Source organism: Atta colombica, unplaced genomic scaffold (assembly GCF_001594045.1).
Source record: "Atta colombica isolate Treedump-2 unplaced genomic scaffold, Acol1.0 scaffold38, whole genome shotgun sequence".
Lineage (NCBI taxonomy): Eukaryota > Metazoa > Arthropoda > Insecta > Hymenoptera > Formicidae > Atta > Atta colombica.
In genome coordinates, this window is record NW_017259490.1 from 2,787,206 (window position 1) to 2,806,552 (window position 19,347).

The 19,347-nt window shown below is 38.7% G+C and overlaps 1 protein-coding gene across 1 annotated transcript in view; it reads left to right on the plus strand.

The window, feature by feature from the left end:
• Positions 1 to 19,347, plus strand: part of LOC108690883 (storkhead-box protein 2) — a 39,109-nt gene that overhangs the window by 4,115 nt on the left and 15,647 nt on the right. The window contains exon 2 of the mRNA XM_018198409.1: positions 4,915 to 5,110. Coding sequence (XP_018053898.1) covers positions 4,915 to 5,110 — 196 coding nt within the window. The remainder of the gene's footprint in view (positions 1 to 4,914; positions 5,111 to 19,347) is intronic.

The window sequence follows — 19,347 nt, forward strand, 5'->3', positions numbered from 1 at the left end:
ACTATTCGAGCGCACGTTACACTCGCGATATTAGCATATAAATTATGTTATCGTGATTTATGCTTGCAGCCCATGTACTCACGCGGGACTATAGGGGGTTGCTGATTAAAATTCGAGATGACGGGCACGGGCGAACGCCTTGATGCCTGTCATCCGGTAATGGCTGATAAATAGATCAATTTCGCAATGACGAAACGACCTTCAGCAGCTAAACGTTTCGTATATTATGTTTTTTCGTCAATAATATGAGTATTGTAAGAGTCTTGCAAAAAGAATTTGCACTCATCTTTTTTCTGTCATGTAATACACATTAATTTCTTTATAATAACAGATAAAATATGATACATATAGAGCTTTGGTGAATAAATATTAAAGGCTTAATATAATTGCAGTAATACTAGCAGGGTTTTGATAGATCGATAAGCCCGTCGCAGTGTAATAATGCCGCAGTACGAATGGCGCACTGGCAATAAGTTTCAGGTATATTTCGTTCGACTCTGTTAACCGCTCACGTTCGTGCGCGGCGTCTCAAGTTAGGGCTTTAAAAGGATAACCATATAGGCGCGGTGGGAGAGAGTACGGCGAGTATATTGCATAATAATTAACGGGCAGCCAACGACCGTACAACACCCTATAGACCGTATTACCGCAAGTTCATTGCCGGCACGGAAATCGCAATACGTATGTTACGCCAAGCACTGCGTCACCGAACAACAATAAGCTCGTTCTATACTTTTGTATTTCTCTGCCATTTGTTTTTTCTTCTCGCTCGTTCATAAAATATGAATGTATGCTTGTTTTGTTTCTATCTCGGTGTCAAATAACGTCAAATAGTGCAATTATATAAAAAGAAAATTATCGTGTGCCAAGTTTCCATAGGAAAAAAAGCTTCGCTGAAGTATTTAAACATTTAGATAGAAACAGATTTTAAAATAAATTTGTTAGATTACTAAAGTAATTAAATAATAAGATGCTCATACAAAGCTGGTTGCTAGAACATACAAATTTTTTGGATTATTGTTGATTATGTTTGAATTTCCTACATAATTGTTATTTTAATTGTTCAAGAGAATTATTTTTAAATCTGTAGCTAATTAAATTTTTAGAAGTATTTCAACAAAATCGTTTTTCTCCATGCAGTTTTTCAAATGTAAGAAAATGTGTAAAGGAAATCACGATTTCCAATCTGATTTCCAATTTCATCTTATCTTTTCTCCATCGTTATCCTATGTTTCCCAAATGCTTCACCCTCATTCCCAGCAGTCATTCTACATTTCGCTACTCCCCTTGATATCTGCAGCTTATAATCTTTTGGGACAGAATGTATATAAGATCTCGAGAATAAATACAAGATAATCATAGAAACCTCGAGGGATGGCACTCGATTCATTCAATACGGAATCGTTTATATTTCCTGGCTTCCTATTTTATATAATTCCGACCTAACAGACGTCCGTTTACAATGCTCGTTGTTATTTTCTGCAGATTAAGTGAGAATACATAAAACGTTATTCCCGGTGATGGGAATTGTGTTACTTCGCGTAACGTACGTTATATACGTACGTTATATCGCAATACAGTAACGTTAATTTGCTTTTAGCGATTCCCTCTCAAAAGTACTCTTTTTCGCACAGTTAGTTGGCGTGCAGCTGGGCTGGATACAGGAGACATGGTAGCTGGTTCAGCGCTAATTATGGTTAACTCAGAACTGTCGCACTCTCACGGTTAGATCCTCTCATGAACAATAAGAGTGTCTACTTTATCAGCATATCCTGTTGCCCACTCCGGGTACATTCTGCGATGCAACGCGATATTTTTACATGCCTGTGCAACTTTCTTGCCAGTGTTTTAGAGACTGTATCGCGCGTTAAAAATTAATATTGTATATATCAGAATTAATACTCTTTAAATTTGAATCAGTGGATAATCACTGATATTAAGTATGTCCCTGAATCAGTGAATTAAATGTGAGATCCCTAGCTAATCTTTATTATGTGATCTAACTAAGTTCATTTTAGTGCTTAAATTCAGTGAATATGGTATTGGAAGATTGAAATTAACGTGCAAATATCAGTATTTATTATATATATCAGTATAATTATATATAATTATATAATATCAGTATAATTATATAATGCTTAAATTCTTCTTTTTTTAGTTGAATTTCACTGATGATCAGTGCAAAGTATGCCACTGAATAATTAAGACTATCCATTGACTCAGATTTAGAGAGTATAGAAATAAGTATATGTGTGCGCGCGCGCGCGCGCGTGTATGTGTGTGTGTGTGTGTGTGTGTGTGTGTGTGTGTGTACATACACGATTTATGTATACATATATAAGCGTTTATAAAAATTATAATTTTTATACATCGCTTATAGCCATAAATAACAGAGTAAATTGGATAGATTTGATTGTCGATGCAGTTAGTGCATGATTAAGCGTTGCAGGATGTTTTCGTAAAGCCTAAGTCAAGATTACGAAAGGGACGGCTAAGAGACGAACGAAATTTCCTTAAAATTGCGAAAGTGGCGCTTTTCTCCGTTTATCGTGTTCAACCGGGCGGAAAAAACTAAGCGCGTTAAGAGTAATTCGATTGTAGAAGGTGTCTCGATCGCGCGTTAGGAGAAAGAGATCGGTGGAAGGCACGATCTCGTGAAATCGATCGGTTGATCCGACACACCGAGAGGCAGCTCCCACGTGGAGAGCTCAGAGCTGCTGTACACCGAGTCTCGAGGAAGTATGGCTTTGACGTAACCGAAGTTTCACCTGCTGAAAATCGCCGTCTGCGCCTCGCAGGCAATTTAATAAACCGGCCCATGCACGCGAGCACTGTGCCTTTATTATAATATCATCCTCACCGGAGTGTCGAAAATCCGCGCCGATGTCGTAATCGCGATTACGAAAGTTGACGCTGCAACTTGTCCTCCGCTCCGGGAGATTGTAATAATACCTCGGGGATAAAAGAATCCGAATGCGATCGAAAGTGCGCTTCGTTTCGTGACGTTAAGTAACATCATTACGCGACGAAGTGATTCAGAGGCGTGTCCCCTCGAGAATATTTTGCGATTAAATGTGAAAATTATTGAGCGCTACAGATGTTATGAAATATCGAGTTAAAAAAAATGTTATCAACTGACAGGACGTTATTGCGATCGTAAAAATTTCGTGAAAGGTTTCGACTTATATATGTATGTGAAAGAACGGTGATCCGTGAACGATGGAACGTACATCAGTGACGAAATAGAGCTGACGGAGCGCAACCTTGGCAAGGGTGGATGTTTGCGCTGTGCTCCGTTGCACAGGCACAAAACGAGCTGGCCGTTCTAACGATGGATCAGATCGATCACGGATGTGTAATTTGCAGCGGCTACACGGAGATTCCGTCATTTAGTAGTGAGTAACCGTCGCTGTACACTCCGCTATACGGTGACTTCCAGATGGTGAAAGTCCGGAGATTCTACGTTGCCGTTAGATGCAAAATCGTCTTATACACGCGGTGCGCATTGTATTCTTTACTTGGAATTAAATTGGACTCCTTGTCTCGGCGATGTCCCATCTGATGTTGTTTTTCCGTTCGAGCGATTCGCAAAGTGATTCATCGACGCCACTGTGAAATTCTAATGATCGCATTCGCGTACGCTCCGATAATATTTATTATCTTATATTGTTCTATCTACCTTGGTACAATCTAGTGAATCGCAACACACAATTTAACCGGAGATATTTACTATATATAACAATAAGATAAGACTCTAAATATATATCTCGAAAATAATTATTTTACCGATCGATGAAATTGAATGAGTATAATTTTTTTTTAATCAGAATCAGTGGATAAACACTGACTTATAAATTCCAAGTCACTGGTAATCAGTGAATTTACAGTGAAATTCAATTAAAAAAATAATAAAAACGTGAAATCCCTAATCTAATTTTGCTTTAGTTTATAAATTTAATGTATATAGCATTGATGTACAAATATCGGTGTTCTTATTATGTAATGCTCTAATTTTCTTTCTTTTTTAATTGAATTTCACTGATTATCCAATGACATATTTGGGACTGATAATAATAATCAGTGATATCCACAGGTTTCTAGAGTAAAGTTGAATAGAAGTTGACATCATTTTCGCGATATAGCAGATTAATCTTCTTTCGTTATTGCTCATACAATAGGAAAGAGCTACGTGAAGCTGTTTCACAATTGCGGGAACTGATCGCACCGGTTCGTTCGAACGAGAACTGTTATAAATCACCCTAAGTTCGCGCCGATCGATTCCAGCACTCCGCACTAATTTCATGGTTTAGCCGAATGGAGAGGGAAAAGAAGACAGGACTAGAGAAAAATCTTGCGGGGCTGTTCGTTTATGAGCATTGTTCGGGGCTCTCGACCCTATCACGGTTCATTCTGTGACACGGAACTACGCGGGGGTTCTAGAAAACATCCATAGGGGTAGAACCATGTTTCACCGAGTTACGACGAGGGTGAAACGCCATACGGCTCCACGGAGAGATAAACACTTAGCGATCGAGCCATATATTTCTGAGGATAACTCGCTGGCTTCCATCGCGCGACGTGTAACGGCTTTTTTTATTAGTAATGCAAAATACGATGAATGTGCGGATGATAATCGTGTGATTCCACAAAGAATATCTTTCTATCGTAATACCTTTTTCATTCATGAACATGGAGAGAATTTGTAAGAAATATTTAAAAACAAAACAGTAGAAGAGTATTGTTAAATTAATTGATATTTAAAATTGAAAAATTTCAGAAAATTGAAAAATAATTATTCATTGTGCAACTTTGAATCATAATTTAGTATCTGTCATTTTGTCATTTTAGCATATCAAAATTTTGCTCGCTGCGAAGTGCGATAAAAGTGCGATTATTTCGCGCTGTATGTTGCAGAGTTTCTTGGAAGCGAATTCCAAATGCTGGTGGAACGCAGCCCTGGTGGATGCAACCCGGCAGCTGAGGTACAAGGGTCACGTGTCGCCGGGTGTGCTGATGGTTAGCGGACCGCCCTGCGCCCTCGAGGTTTTGAGGGCGGCATGGGCGCGAAATGTTCTACGACCACCCGCGGACCATTCGATCACCTGCCTCGGTACGTACCATCGAATTAACTCCCACATCGCCGTAGGGTCGATTCAACCTGACGGCCACGACCGCGTTCACTGTATTCACAATCGGATTAAATCAGTTTTATTTAAACTGAGATAATCGAGGAGAGCTCAATTAAAGATAAAGCATCTGTGAAAGTGAAAGTGAAAGCGTCGATATTTTAATAAGAACGAGTTCTTACGAGCGAGAGGATAATCCTGCGTGACCCTAGTGTATTTGAATTCCAATGCCAATACAATGCGCGAAAACAATGCACGATTGCAATCTCGAACGTTTCTTTCTATACCTTTTTTATTTTTCTATACCTTTATTTAACGCCTATCCTGATAATAAACTGCCGTGACTGGATATTGAAACACATTTTACTTTCCAGATAAGTTCGAATAACGAGGATTCAATTTATAATCATTTTGCAATGTATCATTAAAACATTTGTTAATACTCCACGTAGCCACATGATTTTAACATTCCCTAATGCTGAAGATATAATCTAATCAATTTTAATATCTATAGATATTAAAATTGATACTAAAATAAATACAAGTATATATTTATATTGTAGATTATCCAATTATAACTTTCACATATTGATATTTCAGTCTTAGATATAATATGCTGAGTACAAACCGACTCCTTGTAAATAAAGCGATCGAATCGCGCTAAAGGTATTCAACCTTTACGCGTTACAGTCCTTATCCGCTTATCTTCCGTAATCCGTGCCTGTCGTCAATGTTCTATATAGAAATAGTTTCGCACATATCTTATCGAGTAATCCATGCGCACCCGTATGTACTCCCGTTTCCTTACGTCGCGTCGCGCTTTTTCTCTCGAGTTCTCCATCCTTTTCGGTCGGTGTCCCCGATCTTTTTCCATCTCCGCCGTTTCTTTCCGATCTTATTGCTTCCTTTTATGCTCCGCGCGCTCGTATCTATATACACGCCTACGCCCAACTATCTCGCATACCTTATGCTAATGCACGTGCGTATCCGCGCAACGGCGTAGGAACTTGACTCGTTATTACGATGCGCCGCGAAAACGAAAAGAAAATTATTCGCGCGATAAAGAACGCGTTACGTGACTTTATCCCCTTGTGGGAAAGCTGTCTGCATAAACATCGAAAAGTTGCATCAGATCGAAAAGCGGTCGCTTTGGGATTTTTCTTCTTTATCCTTCGTATTTGCAAAGAATATAACAACAAGTAACATGTAATTGATATATATACATATTTACATTTAGCAAAAAAAACATAGCTGAAAACTTCACTGATTCAGCAAATCTACAGTCGTAATATGTAGATAGTCAATTTTTTTATGTTAAAGTAGCAAAGTTGATAGCTGAATAGCATTAGCGATTTGTTAAACCATCAAATCTTCTTACACCGAAAAAAATTTCTGATTGGAAAATCAATTTTATTGGAATTCTAATTGAGATAACTGGAATTTTGATTGATACTAAAATTCTTATTTTTATCAGAACAATTATATCAATCAGAATCCTAGTTATCTCAACTAGAATTCTAGTAAATTTAACCAGAAAATTCTGATTCGTCCAGTTTCCATCAGAATTACTATTTAATTTAACAAGATCCTTTTTCTGTATAGTGTATAGATGTTAAATTCACGCAGTAAGTATATTTTTTATTATAGGTTTGCTATAATACGACCCAATTTATTATTTTTTTCTGTGCTTATATAGTAGAAATAAAAGTAAATATTTATATAATAAGATAACAATAAATATTTGATATTATATAGTATTTTATGTTTACATAAATATAAATAATAAATTCCACATGACAAGAGATATTAAATCGAGATGAATCAGCGTATTAATTATTCACTCGGCGGGATATATTAATTTGCGACTTTTCGTAATTTGGATTAATTACGCCAAATTTAATATTAATTGTCGTACATCACAGCAAGCGAAGATTATAAAGTGTTTTTACGTTAAACAGCCACCTGTATGCGATGCTGCGCCGAACTTTCCGGTTTCGCGCACAGATATCTCCGTGTGGCAAACGAGCTTGGCTAACATTCCGCTATTTGCTTATTGTAGGGGTCGGGTACACCACTGCGCATAATGCGCGTCTTATATGCGCGTGCAGTAATGCGGATTTTGCGCCGCCACATAATTGGTCTGTCCACTTCGCGGACGGTCGAGCCAAGGACCGGCTTATATCCGACCTCTTTACTTTCCCGCATTCCATCTTTCTCGACAAGACGACGAGTAGCTCCGGAAATATTACGGCAGTTTTCGCATAATTTTCTAGTTAACGTCGACTTTACTGCAAAACGTGCTGATGGTCAGTACGCGTGTAGCGCACGCGGTAACTCATTAGTAAGAACCTTTTGTTCTTGTCGTTTTAATCTATCATGGTATTTCGCAACAACGTGCTGATTCATAAGAGTTTGTCTAGACAAACTTGCATAATTGTATAACTACATATATACTAACTACATATATACTAACTTCATAAATAAAAATTTTCTAATCATATTTCTATCATAAGAAAGCGGAAGGAACATAAAATTCGACTGTTTCTTTATGCATACGCTGAGAAAAATTTCTTGATTGAAAATAGGCGAAACAGAAGATTGTATTAATCTAAATATTAATTTGAAAATATTAAATTATATTAATTTGATTATATATTAATCAGAATTCCAATTAATTTCAATCAAACTTTTTTTCCCGTGTACGATTACGCAGCTGGTTTATAAGTTTAACCGGATAGAAAAAAGCATGCAAATATAAATGGATCGAGATTTTGCATTTTTCATTCGGAACTTACTAAATCTATGTACTTTCCAATATCATATATTTATGATTTTATTGTAAATGAAATAAATGTGAAAAGAACTGACTTAAAATAGTACAACCATTTCGAATCGCAAAGCTTTCCCTGCAGCAACTCGAGAGATCCAAGAAGATTCCGGATACCTTATGAAAAAAAAAAAAAAAGAAAGAAGAAAATGGCACAATGCGCTCCACATAGAAATGACTCGATTGGTACGCAAGTCGCACACGCCGGAATCCTGCATCCTCGTCGTCGATGGGCGCAGCGAAAGGGACGACGAGGTGTGCGCGCGCGAGCGCCTGTCTGGAATGCCAGACCTTCCCTCTCGTCTCCTCCACGCCCTAACTGAAATCCATACAGTCTACAATGCGCTTACGCGAGGTAATAAATCGGCCTCCTTCGGTGTGCGACAGTAGCGGCATTCCAGGGCGATCGATTAAGCCGTGGTACCCCATTGGAGACGCGTGACTTCGATAAGCGACACGTTTTCTACGCATAATTCTCATTTCGCTATTTATCTCGACGCAATCATGAAACTTGTACATGTACGGTGAATCGACCACTTCTATTTTGCCGAGTAATAATTGACCGAGCAGCTATATAAGCAACTATTTATTATTAATTAGACATACCTGGTTGTACAAGATATATTAAATGCAATTAATATTCTCATTATTATCATACGTTTTAATCAGAAGATATTCCTGTCAAGTGAATAAGATCCATGATGTTTGCGGTAAAGGTCTAATGGGAGGGTCTCAATAGCAGAAAAACCGACGGTACGTTATTACCTGTTTCAGACAGTTATTGCACATATAGTTGGTTGCAAGTCGTGAATGCTAATGCGGGCAAAGTCAACGCATCAAGAAGATAAGGAGTTCAGACTCGGACTCGCGTAACGACGAGGATCCACTAGGACGTGCTGGAACGTGTAATAGAATCGGGAAATTAATAGCGCCATATCGACATTCAGTTATTTCTATACTTTGTGTCTGTACTATAAATAGGTGCGGGCGCACACTGACGCAACACACAAACGATAGTGCGGTAACACGGAATGCGAGCTTGTACATACTCGTATGTGTCGAACCGATCGTGGCGATTGCGATTCGGTCTTTTCGTGCGAGACTAAGCGCCGTGCTTCATTCATTATAGGTACAGTGCAGTGCATTAATTCGTTGGGTTATATATTATAGTAATGGCTCGACTTATCGAAAATAAGAAAATGCAATACTAAAAAGTTGATAAAAAATTCTGAAAAAATTCTTAGAGTTCTATGAGAAGAAAATAAATGATTTTTGTCTCTTGCAGTTTTTCTGTAAAGTTGAATAGAATTTGAATAAAAAATAAACGTCGATAAGTCGAGCCGCTATTATGCGAATTAATGCACTGTAATATATTAACGTATTGACGGATTGTTGAACGTTGTTAAAAAGCGCGAACTCCATTTGCGTTTGTGCGGCGCAAACTGAAGAATATGCAGCCGCATTTTATGACGACGAACATCAATGGCAATCCGAAACGTCGTCGGAAATCACGATTGTACCATGCTTGCAAATGCACGAGCCCGCGAGAAATATCACTTTAACGATCCGTTAAGTTTCAATTATCGGGAAACCGTGCGAAATTGATTTGTGAGAGAAATCATAGTACGTATGATTCTGGGATCGCCACATAATTTTTCAGTTATAAGAATGAAATATAGATATAAATGTTCATTGATTGCGCGTGGACAGATTAAAATTAAAGAAAATATACACTGAAAAAAATGATCAACAGCAATATTTCAATTGAAAATAATTTGATTGATTTAATAACATCGTTAATGAAATAAATACGTCATACTTTTGTTGATAAAATTTTATTTGTTTCATTAATACTGTCATTAAATTAGCAAGATTATTTTTAATTAAAATAATTCTGTTGAGATAACATCATTTTTTTCAGTGTAATTTATCAATTAAATGATTAATACGTAAATAATTCATTCAATTCTAAGAATTATCTCTTATGCATGGCTCTGATATTTATTTTGTTTGTCGACTTTAAAGTCCGTAATACTCTACTCGAAAAAAATATTTTGCTCGGCTCACATAAATATGCACATGGCATGCCGATTGGAACTTGTTAAAGAGTGTAAAGCGCTTTGTTACAGTCCTGACAACAGGATTCCAAGGTTGGCCTCCCTTAGTCTATCCGATTCGATTGATATTTCCATGACTGGTGCTTATAGATTACTTTTGATTTGACTCTTTTTCCCTTCATGAATTGTCTGTCTCCATCTCGAATCGCAATAAGCACCGACAGAAATCTTTCATTCAGCTATTCAGCAAACAATGACGATGGCGTGCTTACATCCCATATTCGCTTTAATCGAATCTTTGTGTCGGGCAAAGTTAAGCCAAGAGAATCCGACACAGAGGAGTCGCATTTAGCGCTAAATGCGAACCGTGAACACGATGTCGATACCTTAAGGCCATGGCGCGCTCTAAACACGTCTCTATAATCGTAAGGTCGGTCAGCCTCTCACGCCTCCCCTGTCACGATTTTGCTATTCGCTCGATCAGAATAAGCTTCGGCGTATGATTACCTCTCCCGTGTCAGGAAAAAATTCTTTTCACCATTTGATTAGAGGCGAGAGATTTGTACGCGAGCACGTTGTTGCCTAAACGTATAATCAGTATATCGATACCTGACGAATATTGCGAGTCAAGAGCAAGGGATTAACGATATCCCTCTCCAGATATCGCACCCTTGTAATAATATTCTTAGTATCCCTCCCATCAGAAATTATAATTGCTACGTTCTATTTTATTGTTATTTTATTATAATATTATCATTATTTTCTGAATTTTAATCTTTCGTCTGTAATCTATCGTCTTTTCTTAATACAAGTGGAATTTTATTCTTAAATTTCTCCGAAATAAAAGAATGCGAAGAGCCTCCTAAAATATCTTAAAATATCTATTTAAATAATGTAGAGATGTGTATTAGAAAATAGATAAATTTTTCATATTTGTTTGAAAATCTGGAACAATAAAAAAACTTGGACTGAACAAGAAAGATCCAAATTGTAGAAGTTAAAATACGATTACAAACCGAGGATTAAATATTCATATTATTGAATTGTGACTTTATTCTTGTTATAGATTTGATGCATTATATTTCTCGCTAAAACGAGTTTGATGATAAAAATATGAAGAAAATTGTTTATAATGTGTGCATCTGACATTAATTAACATTATAAGGATCTTAAAGGGCCATTACTCGCCTCTCTTGAATTTAAAAGGAGCAATTATAAGAATTTCAAACGACGAGATCCCACGGTCCTATGATTCCTTCGTACATGTACGGGAGAGTAAAATGACAGAGTCAAGCAACGAAGCTATCTGTCTATCCATCTACCATCGTAGTGTAAACGTTTGTAGGGACCCATCAATGTGAGCCGCGATATTTTCGAGTGGCAACTTCCTGTCGAGTGTCAGCTGGATCCTGGCGGCCGCCTCCTCGTGTAGATCGACGATTACCTCGATGATGGTGGGGTCGAGACACGACATACTTCGCTATTACTTCGCTCCTTCCTGTCGTTCTTGAGACATTACGGACATTTTCCCCACGGTTCCTTCGGTTAGTTTAACGTACCGCGTTTCTATTCATATTCATAATTCGTTCAATAACTTGTACAATTTGCCAGAGATGCGTCGCGACTTCCTGGACGAGCAATATCTTATTGCGTGATTCTGAAAGAAGGTGTCAGACTTCTGAACTAGCACCTGTCACAGAGTAGCCGGAAGTTTACTTTACATCTCTTAGAACGCAGATGCTTCTAATTATTTGAATAATTAAGTAATTACATATACATATTCACTAGTGATTGTTTAAACGGTAAACTAATTACACGTAATTTTCATAGCTGAATGTTTGATGAGGATTAGTTAATCATGAGTCTATAATATAATATGAGCGCGTACGATTATGAATGAACATATATTACTTCTAATGATCGTAGTTACCTCGCTTTATCGGCGTTTACCGCGATTAGTTTATATTACGCAATCAAACGGCGCACCGTTTACGTAGTTGGGTGTGATTAATATAGATGCGAGAGCGAAGCCGAGTGGTGTTTAATGCGATCGTAATTGCACGAGAAATTTAAGACCGGTAGCGAGAAAGAGAGAAAGAGAGGGAAAGTCTCAACCTTTCGACAAGATAATTCGCCGACTCAACATCGCGAGATATGAAATGTCGAGAGACAACCGCGGCACGTCGCGAATGAACGGACTGGCTGCGGCATTGAGTAACAGATAATTGCATTGGCTAATAAATTAATCCGCGACCTCCCTCGCGTACGCCCACGCGAGATAGAGAGAGAGAGAGAGAGAGAGAGAGAGAGAGAGAGAGAGAGAGAGAGAGAGAGAGAGAGAGAGAAAAAGACGCGTGGCAGTATCGTCTAAGTCGTTGTTAATAAGCATCTTACACCATTCCAGGCGATTGTCTAGGTCAAGGCGCTCGCTCTTAAACGCACCTGCAACCAACGCACGGGAAGTGCGTCTACGACGTACTTATAGACGCTGCCTACATTTCCTCGATTCTTACGCAAAGTAAGAACAGGCTATGAAACCGCAAATCACATTCGTCGGCATGGAGAATAATTTGCGTACAAACCGCGATCCCAATTCTGCATAATGCAACGTAAACATATTAGCGTAGACGTAGATTGGCAATTATACGAAACAGTTTAACGCGATGGCTCGTATTAATCACATCTCTGAGAGTGAATGGGATGTTACGTTATTACGTGACACATGTGCGATGTTTGGCGAGTATCAAATTTTAACGTTTATTGCCACGGTCTCGTTCTCGGGAGAGAGGCGAAGCGCGGGAGGAGAGTCCATTTTTTTCTCTCTCTCACCCTAAATCGTGTACGGATAATAAATGCAAAGCCACCCTCCCGCGTTCACGGAGTGTACTCGGTTAATATATACATATGCGCAGCTGCAACGATTCTCTCCTCGATGGCACACATTCGGAGAGGGTAACGTGATATACGCGCGTCATTTGGGTCTCCTTTTTACCATGATAATGATCCGCCATTCGGACGAAGTGACAGCGCGTGCTGATTGACGCGCAACTTGGAAACGTTTAAGGTAATAACGTGGACGATAAAACGTGAAACAAATGTGAAGAGGACGCTCGTAAACGCCGAAAGAGTTAATCTCATGGATATGCGCGCCTCTTGAAATGAAGACGCGAGAGAGGATGTCGAAGTCATCGGAGAATCCGGTCAATCGACTGCATATAATGACCCGCTACGGGAAACGAGTGGAAAATTACACAGTGCCCGAAGAAGAGACCCCGCTCTTCGTGCAGTTTGAGAAGAATCGAGAGGAGAGCAAAGAACGTGGCATTCTGGCCGCGAAAGGGAAAGGCATCCTTCGTTATCGAGGCGCATCGTGCCTCGTGCAAAACTGCAGAATTTCAGCGACGATACGCGATACGCCGTGCAGCACAAACGTATATATACGTATATATACGTATGGCATTTACCTTCTTGGGATGGAAAGCTGATACGATACTTGGCCGGGGTGCTCTCCTCGGTCCGCGAATTGTGCGCGAGTAACACGGCACTTCTCGCCAAACAAGTGGACAATGTTTCAGAGAGATCATAATATCGCATCACATTACGCGAGGGAAAATCTATCCATTCGCGCGTGTATATCTCTGCACCGAGAGTCATTTCCGTAATCGGGAGTACTGATGATTAGTTATCGTTGCATCGTGACTTTAGTATTCTTTTAATTCTTTGAGGTAGAATCTCATGTGGAAAGATTAATTTTGTTAAAGTATTTTAATACTTTAGAGCTAAATCCGAAAATAACTATTAGATTCTTCATCAAATTAATTATGTAAGACGCTAAACATTGATGACAATACTAAGGAAAACAAGAAAGTCAAAATAATGAATAATCAAGTTGATGAATAACATTGATGAACATTTATGTCATTTTTTTGTTGTAATTTAGTCAATTTATGATATTATTTTGATATTCTGTTCTTGGAATGCTGCAAAAAGCAATTTAACATTCGAGCAACCTACATAATTATCTTGATGCTCCAAATAAAATTATTTTCAGATCTGTATCCAGCTAAATTTTCAAATACTTCAGCAAAACTGTTCTTTCCATGCATGCACTCTAAAGAATGAAAATTGAGCCAGTCTTGAAAAAGAGTGGCTTAATTTTCAATCTTTAAGAGCGAGTTTTCACTCCTCAGAGTGGCAATTCACTTTAAAAGATTCAGAGTGTTCTCTTTTTGAATGTTAGAGCCAAGCGGTTTATCGCCAGGAACGAAATGAATTTGATTCGTGCGCACTTTTTCTCTTGCAATCTTAATGTATCTTTCATCCGGAGTATATATTTAGATTACGACCTGAACCGCGATAGTCACGTATAGTATAGAAGTAGAAACGGTAAAAGCAGAAAACAATATAACGAGCACGATGCACGCATGAGGCGTGTACACGAGACACGTATATGTGCGTACACATATTTGTATATTTCCAACTAACTGTTCCATGCAACGGAAAACAGTTTATGCGTTTTAGCGAAATACGGCTAATATGTGAGGGAGCGTGCGAAGATTTCCGCGCCGCGTCGCGATTCAGGTAATTGACTTAGAGTGAAACCTGTGCTTTCGAAAGCGACGTCTCGTAGGTATAATAAATTCCCGAAAACAATGCCACTGTCATGGCTTAAATTTCTTATCTCTTCCGTATTATCGCGGCATATATCAATGTCCTTGAGAAATTATTTCTTGCGCTGTTTCTGAGAAATTCAACGTCCTTGAGAAATTGTTCTTTCGCGTCATAACTGATTTAAATCATTTAAGCGAGTTTTGCACAATGTTAAATATAACATTAAATAGGACGCAGAGAGGGGATGGGGAAAGGAAGATTTAATCGGCTATTTAATTTTTACGCGAATCGCGTCTGGGATTAAACCGCTTATCAGTAGTCTCGATGAAAACACGCCCGCTGCAACATTCCCGAGAGATTGCTGAGAGCAACCAGTAAAATCTCCGACACGTTCTATGCACGCGTGAAATAACCCTTTTGCATATTATACTTTCTCAGCGGCAGTATCCAGTTCGCTTTAAATTTGTTGCGAGGATTTTTATCTTCGTTTGCCGACGCATGATCGAGATATCTCGCGAAGTACTCGGGATAAGCTCACGGTGCGCCGTAATATGCACGCAGGTTGAAGAACATTGGTTTAAAATACATACGAGGTGATAAAATCTGTGAAGGGCGATTCTATGTACGAGTGAAATTTATTTCAGCAGTGCAGATCACAAAGTATCGAACGTTAACCTGAGCGGAAGCTGTACAAACATTTCTTTTCATACAAATCTTACCAAAATCCGTGAATAAAAATAACGAAACAATTTCTCGTCTAAACATAAAAATTCGAAAACGCTTCACCTAAGTAATTCCGATGAATGAAACACAATAAGAATAATGATTTTATTTTTCATCATGGAAACGCTATCTATTTTAAGCCGATATTTATAGCCGATTCTTAAGTTAATAATTAAGATATATACTAGAAAAAAAGTGATTGCATTAATTAGAATACTGATTGAAAATAGATAAATCAATATTTTCTTTGAATCTATTATAATTCTAGTTGAGATAACTAGAATTATGATTGATGTAATTAAAATATTCTGATTTGTTCATTTTCAACTAAAAATTTTTCTTAGTATACTAACATGACTCTGTAATTATATAGGATCTTAAGACTGTACTTAAGGTAATCTTAAATATAATAACCGACTATAAATATTTATGTACTCCTTAAATTTTTTGGAGTGGAATCTCACTTTAAAGAATGAAAATGGAGTCAGACTTGAAAAAGAGTAATTCAATTTACAAACTTTAAGAGTGAGATTTTACTCTTTAGAATGACAATTTATTGTAAAAGTTTTAGAGAATACGTGCCAATTTTCTTTTATCATCCTAAAGTCTATATCAAACTAAAGAAATTGAGATTGAAATTAGATTGGAATTTGATCAATTAAAGTAAAGTTCACTAACCTGATATTGATTTTTTTCTAATTGATTTAAATTCCAATTCAATCTCTACCTCTAGTTTGATAGAACATAAGAATTTCTTTGTCGATTGTGCTGAGTCTGAGATATTTCTATGGTAATTATCTGACGAGGTATCTTTTTCTTGCTTTATCGTGGAATAATCCCGACAAAACTTGTACGGGAAAAGGTTGGAAACATCTTGTAGAGCGGTTGGTGGAGCTTATGAATAAGAAATAGCTTGGCAGACCAGGCAAAGTCGGGCAATATCTCATACCACATCCGACTATCCATGAGAACTGGACCGTTCTGGAGAGCTCTCGCGAGTATATCTTTCTCGTCATCTCGCTCTCTCTTTCTCCCGCGCTCATCTTCGACACTAGCGAGAGAATATATATTCTCTTTCTCCACTTGCTTGCGCACTGATCGTCGCGAAAGGCACGTGAGTATCGCGGCGTATCGGAGTGCTGTTTGTCTGGCACGTTCGTCTGGTTCGCTCCGAAGAAATGTAGGTAGAGAAATTGGCGCGTCGGTCAGGAATCGCGACATTGCGTAGCTTTCATTGAACCGACGATAAAGGACACGGCTGGAATAGCGAGATGTCATCCTGAGCATAAATTTGCCGAACTATCTTCCCCGTTGCATCTCAATCGCGCGCGAATTCCTGTTCCCCCGTGGAAATTTGATTAGAATCGCGGCGGTGTGGATTCCCGTCGCGAAGAGGCGAAAGTATAAGGCGACGGCAATACTTTTGTATTCTCGAAACGATCGGATGTACAAGATAAAAACGTCTCCGGTCGTTTTAATAACGCTCTTCAAATGCAAAGTACAATGAATCGGGTCAGTATTTTCTGAAATAACTATAAAAGTTGACGGGGTTTATCTCACACCGGTGGTTTTTAACCGGTTTTCTCTATTCGCGACGCGCGTCCAGATATTTAAAAAAAAATATGTACGAAGATGTTGTTTTGAGACTCTCACGGATGCACGCACGTCGGATATCGCGTAGCCATTCGCGTTGCTAATTTTTCGCGTGGGTATACGATCGCGTTGCTATTGTTAGTAGCCGTTAAGGAAAACGGGTTTCTTCAGGTGAAACGCGACTGTAGGTTCATTACGACTAATCCATTACAACGTCGCGGTGTTACGACGTGGAACGAACATAAGCGGTGCAAAGTATCGAAACAAGTCGTACCACAAGATCGTTTAGTCAAGTTGAAATGACTTATTTCTTCATTTCGAGATCCTACATTCACAGGCTTTCTGTGAAAATTATGATTCTGGATTTCTTACGTTGCTCTTCTTGGATACCATCAGTTTCGTAAACTGATGGTATCCATCATTTCGTGACAATCGTTTTGGAATGATGAAGCAAACGACGGGACTGATGGGCGTTGTATAAATTCGTGAAATTGCGGGTTGAAAGAGAAAAAAATCTAGAATCACGCACGTATCAACGTTACAGCGACGGTGGATCATAAAATAAATTCTGCTCCGGATTATTATTATTATCGACTTTAATAGCGAGCGTATACCGGTTTACATTTAGTCCATGTGGCGTGCGTGCATGCATGCGTCGGATGAGGGCCTGAATCGAATGGACATTGTCGACAGCATCGGTATCGGGACCACTTAGGCGCTGCTACGTGACTTCGTCTGCTTGCATTCACTCGAATCGCTGTGCGGGGATGCGATTTCACACGTCCTGGAATCCGATTTAAGCCGAGCACGAGGTCGTACCGCGCGATCGCACATTTTAGAATTGGAAACCCGCATCGGTTTCTCTTCGCTGCATTCGCCATTACTTCATTCGCGATTCTGTCCGCGAAGTAAATCGATTTGAAGACTCGGACGAGTCGGAATACTTGCCAATCAACATCAATGTTCTGGACCAAAGACGTAAAGCATAGAATGCGCCATCCGTATGTGTAAAATCGGTCGGCAAAAATGAGACAGGACGTGAAAATGGTTGGTCACAATCTCTTTCTATTCAACCAATCATAATCTTAAAAAGAGAGGAAGATTGGTCGATTTCACGCTCCCTCTCTCTTATTTTTTCTTGATGTGAATGACCATTCGATGTACTATAGCGCAGTCCAGGCTCTAATCTTTGTTCCGGACATACTTACTGTTAGATTTAATATATAAAACAAATTGCTGTTAGATAAAACGGAGAGGTAATCATAGTTCTCTAGAGAATTATTTACGACAAGAAACGCATCGGGTCGTCGACACCGATTCGGTGGTTCACTTTGTTCGACAAGGCAATTCAATGTGGCGATTACTTCTTAGGCACGACTAACCATGAGCGACATAATTACAAAGGTGTGTACCGCCTGTCCATGGAGGCGACGAAAGGCGTGGTGCTGCGTTTGTAAAATCCGTTGGCCTCTGCAAGCGTAAGTCGCATTACTTCCACATATGTAGGTTAATGTCAAGGGAGTACAATAATCTGCTAATATATCTTCGGCGTGATTGATGATGTGCTGCAATCGCCCATTCTTCCGCGCGGAATTGAAGACGTTGCTTTTAATTTACGACGACGAAAAGGAGATTCGCCAACGTATAATTTGCGCTTTAAAAGGATAGGCGGCGATCTTGAGCCGAGGCCGGCGATTTATCGTGCCAAAGAAACATTTTTGAAAAGCTTTTTTTTCTAGAGAAGCTCTCTTATATCTTCTAATGATTTTAATGTATCGATAATATGACTCATCGAGAATTCACTTATTTACTTTTCGCTCATCGGTGACGTTAAGTAGCTGCCGGAGGGAATTCAAGGATAAATTAATAAAGTGCAATTAAACGAGATGAGATTAGCAGTGCAGTCTTACTATTAATATCATGAGGATGATAGGATGAGGATGATTTTTAGACGTTCACCGTTGTATTTACAGCCACCTAATCTCCGGTTAGTGAATTTCATCACTAGCAAACAGTCGTGACATTTCACCTGTGCTCCGTTGGCCTCGATAGTCAAGCGACCACATTCGCCTCATCTGCAGATAAATACGTGCATCACTTCCGTGTTACCTTATGACCTATCTTCATAAGAAATCACTACAACAAATGTTAGCCCTCTGTTATAATTTTCTTTGATTTATGATTTTTCATAGAATAATACATACTGTTTTTTTGTGAAATTTTGAATAGTTGGGCAAAAAGAGGATTATTTTTAATAGTTTCAATTGAAAAAAAAAAGTATCAATAATTTTCAAAAATTTTGAGATATGATTATGAAAGAAATAAAATTCCTATCCGAATTTACACACACACACACACACACACACACACACACACACACACACACACACACACACACACACACACACAC